The sequence below is a fragment of the Callospermophilus lateralis genome, chromosome 1, assembly GCF_048772815.1.
Source record: "Callospermophilus lateralis isolate mCalLat2 chromosome 1, mCalLat2.hap1, whole genome shotgun sequence".
NCBI lineage: Eukaryota > Metazoa > Chordata > Mammalia > Rodentia > Sciuridae > Callospermophilus > Callospermophilus lateralis.
This window is the reverse complement of record NC_135305.1, coordinates 2,086,073-2,106,484: the sequence shown is the minus strand read 5'-3', so window position 1 is coordinate 2,106,484 and position 20,412 is coordinate 2,086,073. Positions and strand designations below refer to the sequence as shown.

Here is a 20,412-nt window from a genome sequence, read left to right as displayed (position 1 = left end):
ATGACCACAGAAGATCACTACCAGTTCTGTCTAATCCAGGGCTCCAACATCACTTTTTATAAAATATCTCAAGCTGTTTTACTCATTCTCATTGTAGACAGATACCCGTCTTATTATTTGATATGCAGTCTTAGAACTGAGGTTGATTATTTATATTATGTATGTATGTACATATGTAAGTATGTATTTGTGTTCTGACTCACAGAAGTCAAGTCACATTCCCAGGAAATAAGACTAATGTGTAATATCTCAAACCTGTGCATCCAAAATCCAGACGCTGTATTTAAAATAAACTAACTACATTTACACATATAAAAGCATTATCAACACATATTCAGCCTCTAATCCAAAAGTATTCCTAATTATAGAATAACTTTTACTCCTTCAATCAAGGAATATTTATTGACATTTTCAATGTCCAATAACTAAAACAGAAATTCCATGGGAGATTAAAGAACTGAGAAATTTTCTGAATCTCAAAGAATCCCACAAATGCCATAAATGTAAATGGTTGACTGACAAATGAATACAGATGATATAACTGTGTACTAGGGAGGAAATAATCCGAACTTTTGAGAACTTCTGGACACTGGCCTTGTTCTGACATTGATCATGGGAGACTCAAAGCAGGGACTTAAAGAGGTCACATGATCAATGGAGTTTTAGCTCAGGTCAAACCCACAGTGTGTCTCTGAGCCCATCCTGTGGTTATCTCCCCAGTTCTGGCATGCATACATGGAATAAACATGCTCTGCAGCTGGTAAAACCCCCCACATTGGTTCCCTGGCCTTTGCAGTGAGGGCTTCCTATAGTGGAAAGGTCAAGGGGAAACCACTAGAACTGCATCTACCTAGGAAACCAGTAAACAAAGCAACACCACTAACTTGGAGAAATTGCAAAGAATACCACCACCATCGGGGACTGAAAGATACAGGGGTGGTGATTCCCACCACACCCCCATTCACCCACAAGGCCTGTGCAGAAGACAATCTGAGAGAATGGCAGTGGATTATCATAAGCTTTGGGAGTGACCCCATTTGCAGCCACTATGCAAATGTGGTTCCAATGCTTGAGCAGATCAACACATCTTCTGGTACCAGATACGTAACTATAGAAATGGCAAATACCTTTTCTCAGTCCCTGTCAATCAAGACAACCAGAAGCATTTACTTTCAGATGGCAAGGCCAGAAATATATTTTAATGACCTCAGTGGTCCACCAACATCCCAGCACTGTGATCATTTGTTTGCAGAGCTCTTACATGCATTTTCCTTTCACAAGCTATCACACTGGTTCGTTACAGTGATGACATTATGCTGACTGGAACTAGTGAGTGCAAAATAGCAACTACTCTGGACTTATTATAAGACATTTATGTGTCAGAGAATGGGGAATAAATCCTAATAAAATTCAGGGGCCTTCTTTCTCAGTGAAATTTGTAGCAGAAACTTGTGGTATGGAGCATATTCAGATATTCTTCTATGATAAAATACAAGTGGTTCCATCTGGCCCCTCCTACACCAAAAAGGGGTACAACATACAGTGAGCCACCTTAGATTTTGGAGGTAATACATTTCTCACTTGGATGTATCCATTTATTAGTTTACCTAATAAGATGCTAGTATTTGGTGGGGCCCAGAACAGAAGGCTCTGCAACAGGTCCAGGTTGCTACACAAACTGCTCTACCACTTGGGCCATGTGATCCTGCAGATCCAATGGTGCTTCAGGTGTTAGTGGTAGATAAGTATGCAGTCTGGAGCTCCTGGCAGGACCCCATGGATGAATCACAGAAAGGCCCTTAGGATGTTGAAGCAATTCCTGCCATTCTTTTCAGATAATTAATCTTCTTATGAGAAACAGCTATCGACATGATACTGGGCTTTAGTAGAGACTGAATTCTTAACCATATATCCTAAGCTGCCCATCAGAACTGGGCATTTTATGAAATCCCAATCCAAAAAGTTGGACAGCAGAACAATATCCCATCATCAATTGGAAGTGGTATATATGTACTCAGGCCTAAGCAGGTCCTGAAGGAATAACTAAGTTCATGAAAAAGTTGCCCAAATACCAACAGATCCCACCCCTGCTACACTGTCTCTTCTGCCTCAAGCTGCATCCATCTGCCGGCCTCAAAGAGAATCCCTATGAAAGCTGACAGAAAGTGGAGACCTGGGCCTGGTTTTTCATAGTCTAATGTGGACAGAAATGGCACTACAGCTCCTCTCTAGACACTCTGAAGTAAAGAGGTGAAGGAAAATCTTCTTAGTGGGCACTACAATGGGCAACAAATTTGGCCATTTATTTTACTTGGAGAAAGAAATGGTGAAATGTGCAATTACAAACCAATTAATGGGGCTATAGTGAATGGTTTGGATGATCCAGAACTTGGAAGAAATATAACTGGAAATTGGTAACAAGGACATCTGGGACAAACAGATGTGGAAAAACTTCTCTGAATATAATAACAGAGAGAATAGAATGACCCAAAGGGATAGGATGACTGTAGATACCAGTCAGCTGCTTTACAGCTATGCATGTCATCACCCAGGGGATCCATGCACAAAGTGGCCTTGGTGGCCTTGGAGGTTGTGCTTGGGCTCAGCAACATGGTTCTACACTCACCAAGACACCTGGCTACAGTCACTGATGAAGGTCCAAACTGCCCGTTATGCTACTTGTCCTCTAAATTTCTACATCAGATATATATTTCTTTAAACACACACGAACCATACATACACATGTGATTATCTGTGGTATGACCTTATTTATAATAAGCAACAATTGAAAAAACTTACCACAGAATTGTCGTATCTCCATATTATATGCAGTGGAAACAAAATATATGACTAGCTTATGAAAACCTTCATAAAATGTGTTAGCTTTTAAAAACTTAGTGGGACCAAAGCATAACAAAACTACAGTCTTTAAAACAATATCACTAGTACAGTGGGAAAGAACAAGGAATTAAAACTCAGCACTTATTTTTTCAAGCTTACTCTGTACCATCTGACTAGATAGATTTTTTTATGCTGTATATATGGTCCATATATCTTATTTTAAAATTAGATCTTTCTATTCCTTTGATAAAATACTGAAACTTTGAAAGCTTAAACAAATTCAACAAGGTTACTTCTAGTAAAATACAAAGTTGAAATTCAAACACAGATCTATCTGACTCCAAAATCTGTGTACCCAAGCCCAAAAACAAAACCCTATGTAACAATTTACAAAGTCAAAAATAGAGTATTTCTAGAAAAGCAGATAAAAATATATTCAATTGATGATACTGGGAAAATGAGCTAACTTTGGGAAAGGGACTAGAGAAAAGGTATATAAATGCCAGAGGGAATAACAGATAAGTACAAAGAAAACCATTTAAAAAATAGAGAAAAAGAAAAAAGTGCATATTTGTCACATCTCAGGATGAGAAAGAATTTTCTAAAATCAAAAGTAGTTAGAGAAACCAAAGGAAGAAAAGGACCATCCCATTTATTGATTCTTAGTTTTAATTCTTGCGCTATAGGAGTCTTATTAAGGAAGTTGGGGCCTAATCCCACATGATGAAGATTAGGGCCTACTTTTTCTTCTATTAGACCCAGAGTCTCTAGCTTAAATCCCAGGTTCTTGATCCACTTTGAGTTAGTTTTGTGCATGGTGAGAGATAGCGGTTTAATTTCATTTTGTTGCGTATGGATTTCCAGTTTTCCCAGAACCATTTATTGAAGATACTATCCTTTCTCCAATGCATGTTTTTGACACCTTTGTCTAATATAAGATAATTGAAATTTTGTGGGTTAGTCTCTGTGTCCTCTATTCTGTACCATTGGTCTACCAGTCTGTTTTGGTGCCAATACGTGCTGTTTTTGTTACTATTGCTCTGTAGTATAGTTTAAGGTCTGGTACAGTGATGCCACCTGCTTCATTCTTCCTCCTAAGGATTGCTTTAGCTATTCTGGGTCTCTTATTTTTCTAGGTACACTCAGACACTGCTGGTGGGACTGCAAATTGGTGCAGCCAATATGGAAAGCAGTATGGAGATTCCTTGAAAATCTGGGAATGGAACCACCATTTGACCCAGCTACTCCTCTCCTCGGTCTATACCCAAAAGACTTAAAAACAGCATATACTACAGGGACACAGCCACATCAATGTTTATAGCAGCACAGTTCACAATAGCTAAACTGTGGAGCCAACCTAGATGCCCTTCAGTGGATGAATGGATAAAAAAAAATGTGGCATATATACACAATGGAATTTTACTCAGCAATAAAAGAGAACAAAATCATGGCATTTGCAGGTAAATGGATGGCGTTGGAGAAGATAATGTTAAGTGAAGTTAGCCAATCCCTAAAAAATAAATGCCAAAATGTTTTCTCTGATATAAGGAGGCTGACTCATAGTGGGGTAGGGAGGGGGAGCACGAAGGAATAGATGAATTCTAGATAGGGCAGAGGGGTGGGAGGGAAAGGGAGAGGGCAGGGAATTAGCAAGGATGGTGGAATGTGATAGACATCATTATCCAAAGTACATGTATGAAGACACGAATTGGTGTCAACATACTTTATATACAACCAGATATATGAAAAATTGTGCTGTATACATATAATAAGAATTGTAATACATTCAGCTGTCATTTTTTTAAATAAATATAAATAAATAAATAAGTAAATAAAAATTAAAAATTCTTAAGAAGGACCAGATAACATAAAATATAAAATTCTGAAACTCAAAAGAGCAAATAAATTTAAAAAGCAAAATTAAAACAATCAAAAATATATATTCATGGAAATTAAATAATAATTATTCAATATAATTAAATAGTAAATGTGTCTCACGTCAACATACAAAAAGACCACATAAATCAATACGAAAACAAAATCGAAAAGGGCAAAAGACATGGAACAAATTATTCATGTACCTGAAGTTTTTATATCTTTGTGCCCTATGAAGAGAAGAAAGCCAGCCAGTGCTTTCAAGACCATCAAATGGCATGGAAAACATTCACAATGTGATAGTAAATACTTGAAAAGATGTGAATGGCATGTGCCACGTGACCCATACACACACACACACACACACACACACACATACACATACATAGCTACACTGAGAAAAGAGTGGGCTTTATCTTCTTCTTTGAACCATTCCCTATTTTCCATCCTTCTATAGTGAACAAATACTACTTTTATGTTCAGGAAAAAAGTCAGAAAGAAACCATTGTTGCTCCTGATGTTCTTAACATGCAGGGCCTGAGTCATGGCAACAGCTAAGGGAATGCTGAAGGAACCTCATCTACAAAAGGTACATTCTGTACTTCCTCAAACATTCTGTATTTTCTCAAATTTACTCATCTCATACATTAAACTGGTAAACTAGTGGATCTCTTACATTTTACTCTGTTCTTTTCTTTTGCATTAGTTACAAAGAACATGATAACAGCTAAAAGAGAAGTTGCAGCAATTTAAGGCATGCAAGAGGTATTTCAGTTGTTGCATATGGATTATCATGATAATATTACAAGGAAAGTTATTCCAAGGTGTATGTCCACTTGGGAGCCCCAAATGCACTGGCCTATACCATATATTTAATGGAGAGAAGCCATCTCTGATACATCTGTTTCTAGTCCAATGGCAGGTCAGCTGCATGTTATTAAAGAAGGACATTCTACCAATAACTCAAAGAAGGCTCCTTGGTAAGAAAAAGTCATGTTTTACTTTAAACATGGCATGAAGGAATTCAAACATGCAGCAAATACTGGTCAAGATACTATTTCCTAAACTGGGGTGTGGCTCAATGGTAGAGCGCTTGCCTGGCACGTGTGAGGCACTGGGTTCAATTCTTAGCACCACATAAATATAACAAAATTATTTTTTTAAAAGATATTATTTCATAAGAAGACACTCTTCAATAATTTCAAAGTGCTACTTCATCAGGATGGGGGGAAATTTGACTCCACACTAAAACACCTGAAAATGAGGTGCCCTAATTCTGTTACATGCATTTGGTTTTCATAAAGAATGTATCTTACCCACCATATAACTATCGAATTACATTATCTCTATAAGAAAATAAGTGTTAACACTAATAACTAACAACTAATGACACCAAAAAAAACAACACTTACAATAACTAGTAACAAAAAATACGTTGGGGCTGGGGTTGTAGGTCAGTAGTAGAGCACTTGCCCAGGATGTGTGTGTGAGGCATTGGGTTTGATCCTCAGCACACATAAAAATAAATATAATAAAATAAAATAAAGGTATTGTGTCCATTTACAACTAAAAAAATTTTAAAAAATACTGCTAATAAATGGGGGAGGTATGAGTAGGATAAAGAAGAAAAATATCAAAATCTCTAAGAATATTAATGAATTCTAAGAGACAATTATAAAAGAATTATACCAGCATGTTCTAGGAGAGAAAACAGTTTAGTGTACCTACACTAAATTAATATATAAAAAACAATAAGTCTCTTTAGGAAGAACAGAGAGAGAGAGAGAGAGAGAGAGAGAGAGAGAGAGAGAGATGAGGACGTAGCTCAGAGGTAGAGCACTTGCCTAGTATGCTGAAGGCCCGGGTTCCATCCCCAACACCACCTTGAGAAAGAGAGAAAGAGAGAAAGAGAGAGAGACAGAGAGAGAGAAGACACAATCTAAATAACCTATAGCACCAAATTAAGAGGCAGGTATTTTACATTAGTTATATTTCTAAACTCAAGCCTGCAAGATAGATCTTATTTATCATCCTAACTAAGAGAATAGGAAACAAGTCAGATAATAACTATGACTTGCCCAGTGTTTTAGTTTTTCCTCGCTGTAACCAAAATACCCAACAAGAACAACTTCGAGCTTGGAAGGCTGAGGTAGGAGGATCACAAGTTTAAAGCCTCAGCAACTTATCAAGGCCCTGAGCAACTTACCAAGATCCTGTCTCAAAACACAATAATAAAAAGGGGTGGGGATATGCCTCATCAGATAAGCATTCCTGGGTTCAAACTCTGACAAAAAAAGAACAACCTAGACGAGGAGAAGTTTATTTTGGCTCACAGTTTCAGAGGTCTCAGTCCACAGACAGCCAACTCTAATGTGGAAGGGTACAGGGGAGAAAAGCAGCTCAGACGTGGCAATCAGGAAGCGGGATTGGGGGGAGATCCTCACAGGTACAAAATATTAAACCCAAAAGCATGCCCCCAGTGACCAACCTCCTCTAGCCATACCCAACCTTTCTGAAGTCACCACCCAGTTAATCCACACCAGTGGATTAGGTTACAGCTCTCATAATCTAATCATTCCATCTTGGAACATCCTTTCGGTGTCTTACACAGGAGCTCGTGGGACGTTTTACAACCAAACCATAATGCCCAGGGTATGCTAGAAAATGGCTGACCAAAGTTGGAATGCAAGTCTACTTCCCTTCAAAGCAATATATCTTATTATCCATATTAAGTCAGTCATTACTTTTTTAAATCACAAAGTTTATACTTGATACAGTGTGTTTTCCCCCTTCCATCATATATTTTGAAATGACAAAGTAAACTAATAGAAAATAAATAAAACAGACTATGGTCCCTGATTTTTCAGGTTTTCAATGAAAATTCAACATAACCAGTTGAATCAAATTTTTCTTCCTAAATATTTAAATGAAGATATTTTATCAAAATCATAATGAATATTAAAAACTGCTTTTAGATTAAATAAGAGAGAAAAGCCTTTCACAGCTAAAAAACAGGAATGGTAAGTAAAATCCACTTTTCTGATTTACTAAGGATCCTAATGATTTACTAGAGAAAGTTACAAATTATGAAGGAAACTAAGAAAAGAAAAATTTAAAAATACAATATAGTAAGAAATTAAAATGTTAATAATGATTATACTAAGCAATATATACTAACCATGAATCAGGGAGCCATTTAGCCACTGAATATAGTAGTTTTGAGGAAAAGAAAGCAGGATTTCATTGCTGATTATTGAGAAGGGTAAAAGCAAAACAGCCCCAGCTGAAACTGCTAAAGTGAAGGTGCTCAAAAACAACCTGGAAGAGAAGAGAGTCATGGTCACTAGACAGGACAAACCAATGATCACAGAAGCAACATCAGAAGAATACAAACTCAATTTTCTAATCAAAAAAATATTATACAAGGATATCATTAAATATATGTATTTGGAAGACAAATGATACATATATGGTCCTGGAAGTTAAACTCTCGAACTCCCAAACTCCATGAAAAGATCAGTAAATCTGATGACTAGACCTAAAAGACAGATGATTTTATATATATATATATATATATATATATATATATATATATATATATATATATATATATATAAATAAATAAATAATAAAATACAACGTGCTTCTCACACGTTTTGCAGCAGTGGTTCCATTCATATTTTAAACACAAGTATTTTTTTCACAATTGTATTTAATTAATAGCTTTGACAATGTATGTTAAAAGCAATGCAACAACTGTCTCGGGTTGAAAAAAGACACTTGTGAAAAAAATTAATTTAAAATTATCATCTCTGCTGGGTGTAGTGGTGCAGACCTGTAATTCCAGCAACTCAAGAGGCTGAAGCAAGAATGCTACAAGTTCAAAGCCAGCCTCAGAATCTTAATGAGACCTCAGTGGTAAAGTGCCTGTTGGTTCAATCCTCAAAACCAAAAAAAATAAAGAAATAAAATAAAATGATTATTTCATGACAAGAAAAGGGAAATGCTAACTACCTTGATCTGATCAGTGTAGACAATATATAAATGCTGAAATGAACACTGAATCTCATTAATATGCACAATCAGTATATGTTAATCAAAAAAAGAACTATAAATGATCAAGAACAAGAAAAAGTATTAATCCTTCTACCACACAAATATAAATGAAGTTATACATTGTTACCTATTTAATAAATTTTATTTTCAAAAAATAGCCTATCAATAAAATGAATAAAACACAGCTCTAATGTAAAAAAAAAATCTAAAATAATTTAAGTCAACAAAACAAATTAAATAAAAGCATAAACAATAAATATAAAACATGCTTTCCCCACCCCATCCCCCAAAATGCACATATGCAATAAAGAAAAAAGAGACATAAAAAGTCCACACACTGTATAATAATCCATGGAGAGGTATATAGTTACAAGGGGCTTTCGCTTTCTCAGTTACACTTATTCCTAATATGTTTAAACTTTTTATATCAAATACCTAACTTGGAAAAAGTTTTTACAGAATATAATGGCAAAAGAAAAGAAAACTTCACTGACATTCAAAATAGAATCATACTAAACGCTCAAAATACACACTCACTAAAGTAACTTTGAGATCAGTGCCATCTTGTGGCCAAAAACAGAAGTGAAATATATTCCTAGTTGAAGTCAAAGTGCCCAGAAAACCTGCTGTGTTTGGTAAATTGATGTCAAAAACCTCAAATGTGGACCATGTGTAACATACCAACATATAATTCAGATAGAACACATGAGAAATGCTACAAACTGGTTCTGCTGACTAGACAGCACATGTCCTGAGAAAATCACTCTAGACCAAGTCTTCATCTCAGGGTGGATGGCAGCTCTAGTGGTGATCCCAGCAAACCTCTCTAGGAAAATGAGGATGTTAGCCCAGCTGCCATCATTCCTACCAAGGCCAAAGCTAAGATCAAATCCAAATTCTCCAGGACCGGCTCTCCTTGTGTGCTTTTCAGGATGCCTTTACCAGGACACACTTCAGCATACACTTAGACTTCCCTACCCACCTCGTTCCCTACACATCAAAACTGCATTGTTAGCATCCACACCTGCACCCTCCTTAAAGTACACTCCACATACCCACATGGCAAGTCATGCACAAATTTCAAAACAGACTTCACATGTCATCTGCCCTGAGAATCATTCCTTAGCTTCTACCATCTTGCTCCTCTCCAGAAAATTAGCTCCTCTCCCCTCTTGACTCCTGTAATACTCTCATCATACACCTGGCAATAAAGGCCAACACAGTTTTCAAATCAAAAACTATAACCAGTGGGCTGGGGATGTGGCTCAAGTGGTAGCGCGCTCGCCTGGCATGCGTGCGGCCCGGGTTCGATCCTCAGCTCCACATACAAACAAAGATGTTGTGTCCGCCAAAAACTAAAAAATAAATATTAAAAAATCTCTCTCTCTCTCTCTCTCTCTCTCTCTCTCTCTCTCTCTCTAAAAAAAAAAAAAAAAAAAAAAAAAACTATAACCAGTGATCTAACAAAAGGAGTCAGCTTCTGGGACAAACAAATTATTTAAAGTCACAGAAGACCCACAATTCCTGAACAATTGATTATCACAACTCTAATGCTTGATCTTTCATAAAAAACTATTAGAGCCTATTACACTTTAGTTGTTGTGATTGGCCCTAAAGATAACAAAAATATTTTTTAAAAATCACTGCTGCTGCCACTGAATATAGCTGAATAAAAAAGTTATTCATAAAAGGTTCATGTGACAGAGTTAAAGCTGGCAGAGAGCTGGTCCTTAAAATAAGGCCCCAAGTTGAAAAAGCACCATAGAACTCTGTGCTTTATATCACACTACTTATGTAATTAAAGAAAAGAGGCCTTTCAGAATTGAAGAAATTTCAGAAATGTCCTTCTGAAATGCAGCAGAATAAAAAAATTACATCTTTAGAGTAATACGTCTTTTGTGATAGTTGAGGGGATAAGACCAGTGTTTTCCCAAGTATCTAACATTCGTTAATATCTCCTTGATCCAATGAGAAAGGCAGAATCTCCCCTCCTCTCCAAAATGTGGTGAGGACCGACACTGAGATGTTGAATATAATGGGGGTAAAGACACTGGTCGTCCACAGACCAAATCTTGTGCAGTGATAAGACCACTTCAACTTAGCTGAACACTCCACAAAACTTTCATATACTTTCAGTTGGCAAACAAGAGCCAGAACCTTGTCTCTTGGATCTCTAATCCCCCGTTCTTGACCACATCTTCAAATCTTCAAGCTCTTTCCAAGCTTTTTGACATGGTCCTGCAGTGCCTCATTCCTGGAAAATGACAGTCTTCTCTTTCAGAATGGGAACCAGAAGGGTAAACTCCTTCCATACTGTTACTGTTTGGATATGAGGTATCCCCCAATAGCTCCTGTATTAATGCAAGAATGTAAAATGACTGGATTGCAAGAACTGTGATCTGACCAGTCCAACCTAGTTTAAAGGGGTGATAACTGTAGGCAGGTGGGGCATGGCTAGACAAAATGGGTCACAGGGGTCTGCCCTGGCAGGGATGCATTGTCCCTGCAGCCCCCTTTCTCCCTCTCCCCTTCTCCCACTTCTCCCTATTTACTTGCTGCCTTGAGGGCAGCAGCTTCTCTCTGCCATGTCCTTCCCCCACGATGTACTGCCTTACCTTGGGCCCAGAACATGCCCATCTATGGACTAAGACTTCTGTAACCAAAAAACTTACCCTCCTCTAAATTGTTCCCATCACGTATTTTAGCCACAACAACCCAAAAGCTGACTAAAACACTTACCATTTGGGAGCTCTCCACCCTGATGTCTCCACAGGCCTCCTGCCTCACCAGCTGGACATCTTTAACCATCCATGTCACCTTCTCTAGCTCCTAATCCTCAGAATAGAAACGTCCTACGGGATTTCTGATCTTTCAAAAAGCTTCTTGAGAGGGACATACAAGTAACATCTTTACTTCTACATCAGTTTTTTTTCTTAACACATTGCAGTAGGATTTCCACTCCTCACCACATGTTAGTCAGCTTTTCATTACTGTGACCAAAATACCAGACAAGAACAACTTAGGGGAAAGATCTACTTTGGCTCATTGTTACAGATATGTCAGTCCACCACGGCAAACTCAATTGCCCTGGGCCCTAGGTGAGGGCACATCATGGTAGAAGGGCAAAATAGAGAAGAGCTGTTTCCTTCAAGGCAGCTAGAAGCAGACAGAGTGAGCCAGAGAAAAGAAGGGGCCAGGGACAGATAGAGTCCCCTGGGGCATGTCCCCAGCGACTCACTTCCTCCAAATGTATCCAACCTGACAAGACTTTTGACCACCTCCCATAGTCCACTCAAATTATTTATCCATCAAATGGAGTAACCCACTGATAAGGTTACAGCCCTCATTATCCACTCACTTCCCCAAAGCCCCACCTCTGGACATTGCTGCCATAGAAATCAAGTCTTCAACACACGAGTTGCTGGTGGACATTTCATATCTAAACCCTAACCCCACAGTAGTGAAAAAGTTCTCCTTACGATCAAATCTATCAGATACTTTTAAGTTGCAATCTGAACCTGACCTTGCATGATATTTCAAGTTGATGAGCACTATTTCCATCCTAAGTGTTAATCTAGCTAATCAGTAAATATATGCTGCATGAAGTAGGCTCCCTCATCCCTCACTCTACATCAGTGGTTCTTTAACCAGTGATTGTCAGAATAACCATGTTATTCTGAGCAGCAGTACTATCAGCACCACAGAAGGAGTACCCAGCTCTAGCATCAGGACCCCCAAGGAGTAATAAGAAGCATCATTTGGACCACCATGAGGCTTTTTTAAACACACATCCCAGAGTATCTGACTCAGTGAGTCTTTTGGTAACACTCATTCACCAGAAAGATATATATGTTTAAAGATCTGTGCTAGGACTGTTCTAGGCACGTTACAACAATGAACAAAACAACCATTCTTGCCCTCATGAGCTTAGAATCCAGTTGGGAAAGTCAGATAATAAACAATAAAACAGTAAATGTGAAATCGTATAACATTAAAATCATAAACGCTACAGAAACATAATGCAAGGCACAGAGGTCTAGAAATTGAAAGGAAGACAGACGAGTTTCAGTATTAAGTATGGCCGTCAGTGTAGGCTTCACTGAAAAGCAAAGATTTAGATGGATGTGGTACGGCACACCTGTAATTCTAGCAGCTCAGGAGGCTGAGGCAGAAGGGTTTTAAGTTCAAAGCCAATCTCATCTATTTAGCAAGGCCCCAAGCCAAGTTAGCAAGATTCTGTCACAAAATAAAAAATAAATAGGCTTGGGATGGGGCTCAGCGGTAAAGTACCCCTGGATTCAATTCCTGTAGAAAGAAAAGAAAGGAAAAGGCAGGCTGGCTGTCTGAAATTTAGGGGGAAGGTAAGGCAAAGCAAAACAAAATGGAAGGGGCTGAAAGCTCAGTGGGGCAGCTGACAACAAAAGCACTCTGGGAAAACAAAATAGGTCTGAAAGCCCTAAGCCGGGCGTGGCCAGCCTTTAAGAAAAGCACAAGATATGGCTGCCTTTCAGCAATGAGAAGGGCAAGAGGGCCATGGAGGAATGTCTTGGGCCAGGTGAGCACTTTGGCTCGCACTCTGAGTGGGCAGGAGTGGCTACTCCAGAACTCTGAGCAGAAGGGGGCATGATCTGGCTAATGTTCTGACCAGAAGCAAGGACAGAAGAAGGAGACTCACTGGAAAGTTCCTGAAGCAGATATGGCAGCAATAGACAGTAAGATGGGCAGTGCGGTCCTGAAGACAGAACAGATAGATGCCTAATACGGAGAGGAGGACAGGGAGAGGCATCAGGGTGACTCTGCGGCTTTGGGCCTGAACTGAAAGGGTGGAGCTGATAGTACCTGAGATGCAGAAGGCTACAAAGCACAGCAGGCTGAAGGGGAAATGAGGATTCCGTTCACAGAAGTGTCCATGCTTCTTTCGATAGCTATGAGTAGCTGGGAATTGCTGTCTGCCCTTCTACTAACACTGTTGTCTATGATCACTGGTCAAAGTGGTGTCCACCAGGGTTCTCCACCATAAAGTTACTCTTTCCTTTAATTAGTATTCTGCGTAAGGTTAGTTCTTCTTGTCGAAACTTTCGATTTAATTCACTTACTGATTTCTGTATGGACTCAAAACCATTCTACTATACTCAATGGATTAGGATCCATTACAATGATTGACTCTGTTGCTTGAATTGCCTTTAACTTGGTATGAGAACCCTGAAGGATTCTGCCTCCTTCAACATATGCCCATCACTCTCTGGGTACTTGCTTGATTCTTTGCAATAAGATGTATAAAATTAGGGGCTGGGATTGTGGCCTAGCACATGAAAGGCCCTGGGTTCGATCCTCAGCACCACATTAATTAATTAATTAATTAAAGGTAGTATGTCCAACTACAACTAAAAAATAAATATTAAAAAAAAAAGATGTACAAAATTAGCCTGGGCCTTTCCTGACCCCAGCCTGAAACCCAACCTCTCTCCAAAAGCACTGTTCTGCTCAGTAGGCACTGTCTCTGGACATGCTGGAAATGCTCACTGATGCTGGGAAAGGCACTTCCAGGCGCCTCAGAGGGCAGACAGAGCTAAGCGGTACAGCATGTGCTGAGCACACACATGTGCACACAAAGACCCATATTTATTTCTATATTTAGTTCTAAACTCTCTAGACGCTGGAAAACATGAATTTACGCTGATACCTCCAATTCCAAGGCAACAACTTGGTAATTTGTTTCCATTTTTTCCTTTTCCTCTGATTGTTCTTGGTTCCATTATCTTTACAGAATCAGGCTTTGCCATCACAAATAACCAGTCTCCTATCACACTATCCCCAACCTGTACAGATAAGCACTCTCCTATTTATGGAGCTCCCCATTCTAGACTGTCTGCCATACAGACACCCTCCTTCCCCCTTGAATCATTCCACCACCCCAGCCAGACTCCCACAAGCACAGACACCATCCTCAGCCTGTAGGGACCCCCTTCTCAGAAGCTCTCTTTACCTATGCAGCTGACCTCACCGGCCAGGCTCCAACACACACACACACACACACACACACACACACACACACGCCAGACTTCCCTCCAGCACAGACATCCTCCTTGTCCTGCCCAGGCTCACAGCCAGCAAAAGCAGTCTCACCTATTTTTTTTAATTTTTGGATCAACTATTAATTCAAATCAAATTAAATACCTAGTTGAGAAGAGTTCTCAAAAATGCACTGAGTTACAAAGGGCAGAGGAAGTTAATTTAGGATTTTGAGTACACAGAAACAGAGCATGGAATAAAGGCATATCAGGAATAGAAGAGAAACCAAAGGTGGCCTCTAAAAGGGTCAAAAAAGCCAATAAGAGGCTTAGTCAGCCGTGGAAAGCCCTCTCACGTGGACAGAATGGTGTCACCCTCACCTGTGTCTCAACTCCTTTTTTGTCCTAGTTAAGCTTCCTGTTCTTCTCTACCTTGCTCACAACTGCTTTCAGGGAGAGGAGGGAAGGCAAGGGAAAAGGGAGACGGGAAAAGGGGAGTGACATTGATCCCACATGCTACACCGCAAGCAACCTTTTTTGTTGTTGTTGTTTTGCCAATGTTATTTAATTCACATCCTACAATGGAGATGAAAGCCCTCTTTTACAAATAGAGAAAGCCAATCTTTGCTTCTCCATCTCTTCTGGATGCAAGTTAATTTTGGGTGCAAACTATGAACGCATACCAGCCTCACTCTCTGGTTTTCGTTTTCACTCTTATCACCAATGCAGGGGAAGGGAGTTGACCAGACAACACTCATCCTCTCCAGTGACTCTCTCCAGGCTTCCCCCTCCTAACTCTGTTGAAACTGCAAACCCATCCACCTTTAGGAACAGGATACAGCACAAACCTCCATGACACAGAAACTACTAAGTGGGAAAGCCCCACCTACTGTCATGCTGTGCAGCTGCCCCACTGGAGCAGAGGAAGGAAGTAAACCCTGCTAGTGGACAGTTTCACATGAAAACAGGACACAGTTGCATCCTCATTAAACACACTTTTACAGATAAAGGTCAAAGTGATATGCTCTGTTAAGTTTATAAATTATTAATTTCCAAGTGCATTTAAGTACATTTACCACCAAAGCTGTGCAGACTAAATGATGAAGAGAAAGGCCCATACTTCACTTACCCTTCACACCTAGAGGATTTCACATGGAGGAAGATCTGCCTTTTACTCAGTCTGTGATTCATGACTGTTTTTCAGATGTAGTGAAGTGAATTGTAGTTTTACAGAAGCATTAATTTAGATAAAAATTTTGACAAATATCACAATGTTAGTAATAAAATTAAGACCTCTTAACCCTGTAAATTTAAAACATCAAGCTTAGGGCCTAAGTTGGAGCCTAAGGAAAGAATCTCTACAGTGAAGTTGCAATTATTTTTGTTTCTTATCCAACTTTCCTAGGACACTTGAAATAATTTAAATTGCCAAATCTAGTAAGGCAAAATCCATTTATATTCATTTTTCAATTATGAATCAAATCTGGCCTATTCAAGTCATTTGTTAGTAAAACTACTCTTTCATTGAGGCGAAATTCACACTATATGAAATCCACACTGCAAGATCTATTAGTCCTTCATCTCCTTTTATGTGAATACTGTTCTGTGGCATGTGACTACATGTGTTAGTACACGTGTATCAATGTATTGGAAGCACAGGTAATCTCTTTCCCTCTTCCCCTTTTCTTGCCCTCTCATCCCTCCCCTTATCAAAGATGCATAATCTGATAGTAGTCATGAAGAGACATCAGACAAAACCAAATAAGTGACCAGTACTCTTCAAAAGCATCAAGATCAGGAAACCTGAGGAAATGCTGACCAGGGTTGTTGTCTGAGGAAGACTAAAGAGACAAGATGACTAAATGCAATGTGTGGTTCTGAAGTGGCTCTTTTTGTTATGATGAACAATCAGGGCCCACCTCCCTGTCATAGAAGGTGCCCACTCCACTAACCAGAAAATATCTGTTCCCTGTTTCAAGACAGTCACAGTCTTTCCCACAGACAATTCAAACAGCTGGAGTTTTCTTTCTTAAACCCAGCAGTTTCTCCAAACTTCAGTCCATTTTCTCATTAAACTTTATGAAGATAAAATCTGGCGTCTCCTTAAATAAGCAAATTTTAAAACTGCTTACATATATTTGCTTAAATGTGCTTTTCAAAGGTAGGATTAATATTGAGAAAGGTGGGCTGGGGTTGTGACTCGGTGGTAGAATGCTTGCCTAGCACTTATAAGGCACTGGGTTTGATCCTCAGCACCCCACAAAAATGAATAAATAAATGAAGGTATTGCATCCATCTACAACTAAAAAGAATTTTTAAAATATATTGATAAAGTTGTTATAATACTTCAGGTAATTTTTTTCTCTGTATTTTTGACCAAAAATCAGAATTATTTTCAGAATTTGACTTCAGAAATAGAAACAGAATAACTGAACTTTAGAATACATACGAAATCCTGTTGACTATGGCATCTTCATCTTCTTGTTCATCTGCAAAAATGTTTAAAGTATTAATATCCTTTTTCAACAAAATGTTTCACTAATTTACTTAAAAATGTAACAAAAACATGAACTTGAAAAAGCAATTACTAAATAGAAATGAAGACTTTCAAAGAGCATTGTGTTTATTTCATCAAAGATCCAAATTTAATTCAGGCAGGATGGCATACAATTAGAGAAGGCAGTGGTATTTTTTAAAATCCTGATTGCATATGTAAATTTAAATTTCCCAAATATTTTCTCTTCAAGAAAATAAAAGTTAGTAGAACCTGAGGGCCAGTATGAAACGTACTGTCAAAGAATATTAAGTGAAATAGCTAATGAATTAAATTTTCTGGCTGATAACAGTACACTAAAGTTTTCACTATAAAATTAAAACTTATAATCTTAGAACTCGTCAAATTTTCTATAATTTGAGTTTGTCATTAGTAATGGCAATGAGATCCTCATTGAGAATGAGACCATCCTAAACTAATTTGGATACCACAGCCTTTTAAAATATCTTTTAAAACCTCAGTGTTGATGGTGTACTTGGGCCTTTCTGTTACTCCAGTGTCCATCCCTAATTCCAGGCTGCTCAAAACAGTTTTACAACCAAAAGGACCACAATGCAATAGTCACAGTTAGTTTATACACAACCAATCAATCATCAAGTCTTGGGAGGTACTTTAATAAACCCATGGCCACTTCAGTTCTACTCCCAACACCTGCTAAATCCAGGGTACCCTAAAAATTAAGTCTCTTAAATCTTCCTTTCTCAGTCTCTTAACTTTCCTTCTTATCACCCCTGATCTCCCCTAAAACAACGTATTTATGTTCACTCACTCACTCCCCCTCCTTCTGTGCCCATATCTATGAAATTATGCCAAAATATCTTTTAAAACAGCTAAGATTCCATCTCGGATTTGCAGATCTTCAAAATTTTGACCAATTACAGAATCTAGGAATACTTCAGTATGTTCAGAGTCAAGTAATACTACTAAAGTAATACACAAGAGAAAGAACTGTTTCCTTATGTCTCTCAGAAGTTTGATGGTTTTTAAATTGATAATATCAAAGAATCCTTAAAACAAGGAATCCTGCTATCAAACAAGGAATCCTGCTATTAGCCCAGGCTGAAAGTATTATGATTCCCAGAAAACAACTAAGATTTGTCAGAAAGCAGCAAGGCAGTTGCTTAGGTATTTGTGAAACTCTGACCTAAAAGTCTGTGAATTTAATTAGCACAAAGTTCACTGGAGGGGACGGGGGGTGCTGGGGCTGTAGCTCAATAATAGAGCACTTGCCTAGCATGCAAGAGGCCCTGGGTTCAATCCCCAATATCACAACAACAAAGAAAAGATATCATGGTCCCACTAGCTAGGTAAGGATAATATAAAGTACTAAAAGGATAGTAGATAACCGAATGCCAATGGTATTATGGAGACTATCAATTCTGGAGTACTTCAGAGAAAAAAAGATATTCTAGTAGCTGGAAAAGGATAGGTGGGACTGAATTGACTATTCAAAGTCAGAGCCAGTCACAAGGAACCAAATTGCCTCATAAACTCTGGAATTTCCCCAGATACTAAATAGCCCAGCACTATTATTAGCTGGGCATAAGAATTGTGATAAACAAGGACTCTGGTCTCCAAAGGTGATCCTAACAGTAATCAAATTCCCTGGAAGGTATTTTTAGTGCTCCAGTTCAACAGGCACTGTTTACTTCAACCATGGGCATATTCAATACATTACCACACTAACAAGTACCCAGAGAGCCCATGTACCACACTGAGAACAGGAGGCACAATAATGAAAGCTTTAACAAAAATGTTTGTACTTGCCTGATTTTCTCTTGTACCTTGTGATGATGAAGTAGGAAACGATGTACAGAATGGCAAAAAGAAGAAAACATATCTGAAACAAAACAAATTTAACACATCATTTACATTTTTTGCCTTTTTCTTAACTAATACAAGATACATCTTTTAGCATTTATAGGGAAAAGGATTTACATTATACAAAAGTAAAATTTTGGGGCTGGGATTGTGGCTCATAGTAGAGTGCTTGCCTAACACGTGAGAGGCCCTGGGTTCGATCCTCAGCACCATATAAAAGAAAGAATAAAATCAAGTTTTAAAAAAAAAGTAAAAATTTTAGACATTTTGCTAATATAAAGCTTTGATAAAATACTGATTTTATATGACTTCATCAATTAATCCATTTAATACTATTCCAGGGGGTAAAAATCCCAATGGAGAGTTTTCTTTTCATAACTTGATCAAATGTTTTTCAAAATCTTACGGAGGTGTCAAGAACCAGACTATCACCAACAAGTCTAAGAAGCAAAGTTGATGAGAATCCACTACCTACTACATATCAAAACACAGGAAAGCTTCAGTGACAAAGTGTGTGCTGGCAACAAGAATTCACAGATGAATGAAATAGATTCTATTATGTAAAAACTTAACATAAATGAGGCATCACAAATCAATGTGGGGAGCAGGGCGTAACTGTTCAATCCAGCAAAGCAAGCCACCAGGCTGCTTGGAGCCTGCCAGACAGGCTAGGTAGAGGCTCCAGGCACAGCTCATAGTGCAAAGGGGAGCCAAGGTGCAACGGCCCATCCGCCCACGCACCCCCCACCAGCAAACTCATCCATACACACAGAGTGGATAAGCTCTGAAGCCCCATTCCACAACCTCAACCTCCAGTTTCCTGACCTGGCACAAAAAAATGAAAGTGGGACAGACTTGAATGAAAGTTGGGACTCAAGAATTCACCAATATTGGGGGCTAGGGAGATAGCTCAGTTAGTAGAGTGCTTGCCTTGCATATAAGAGGCCCTGGGTTCAATCCCCAGCACCACACTCACAAAAAAGTATTGGCCAATAGCGTTACTATGTTTCTGAGCCCTAATTAGCATAAATTTCGACCAATAGCATAAGTACATTTCCAAACCCTAATTAACATAAATTTGGACCAATAGCAGTGAACCAACTGTTATATAATCCCCTAGACTGAAAAACCTACTGTTGGGTCCCCTCTCCCACTGCAAGAGTTCAATTCCTCTTCTTCAACAAATCCTAGGGTCACACTCACTCATCATAGTCTTCATTCTTCAAATTCAAATAAGAAGCCAGGAAGAATTAG

At 38.6% G+C, this 20,412-nt stretch overlaps 1 protein-coding gene across 9 annotated transcripts in view; it reads right to left on the bottom strand.

The window, feature by feature from the left end:
• Lmbr1 (limb development membrane protein 1) overlaps nt 1-20,412 on the bottom strand; it is a 154,700-nt gene that overhangs the window by 103,493 nt on the left and 30,795 nt on the right. For 6 of the 9 annotated variants that reach the window (XR_013092942.2, XR_013092943.2, XR_013092944.2 and 3 more), the window contains exons 2-4: nt 19,105-19,177; nt 17,233-17,272; nt 7,895-8,034 (exon numbers count right to left, since the gene is read on the bottom strand). Coding sequence is in view for 3 of the 9 variants with exons in the window: in XM_076873062.2 (XP_076729177.2) it covers nt 7,895-8,034; nt 17,233-17,272; nt 19,105-19,177 (253 nt within the window). In the remaining 6 variants the exon portion in view is untranslated. Of the gene's footprint in view, nt 1-7,894; nt 8,035-15,912; nt 15,932-17,232; nt 17,273-19,104; nt 19,178-20,412 lie in introns of those variants that run through there. The other 3 variants (XM_076873095.2, XM_076873129.2, XM_076873103.2) reach the window with 3 other exon arrangements.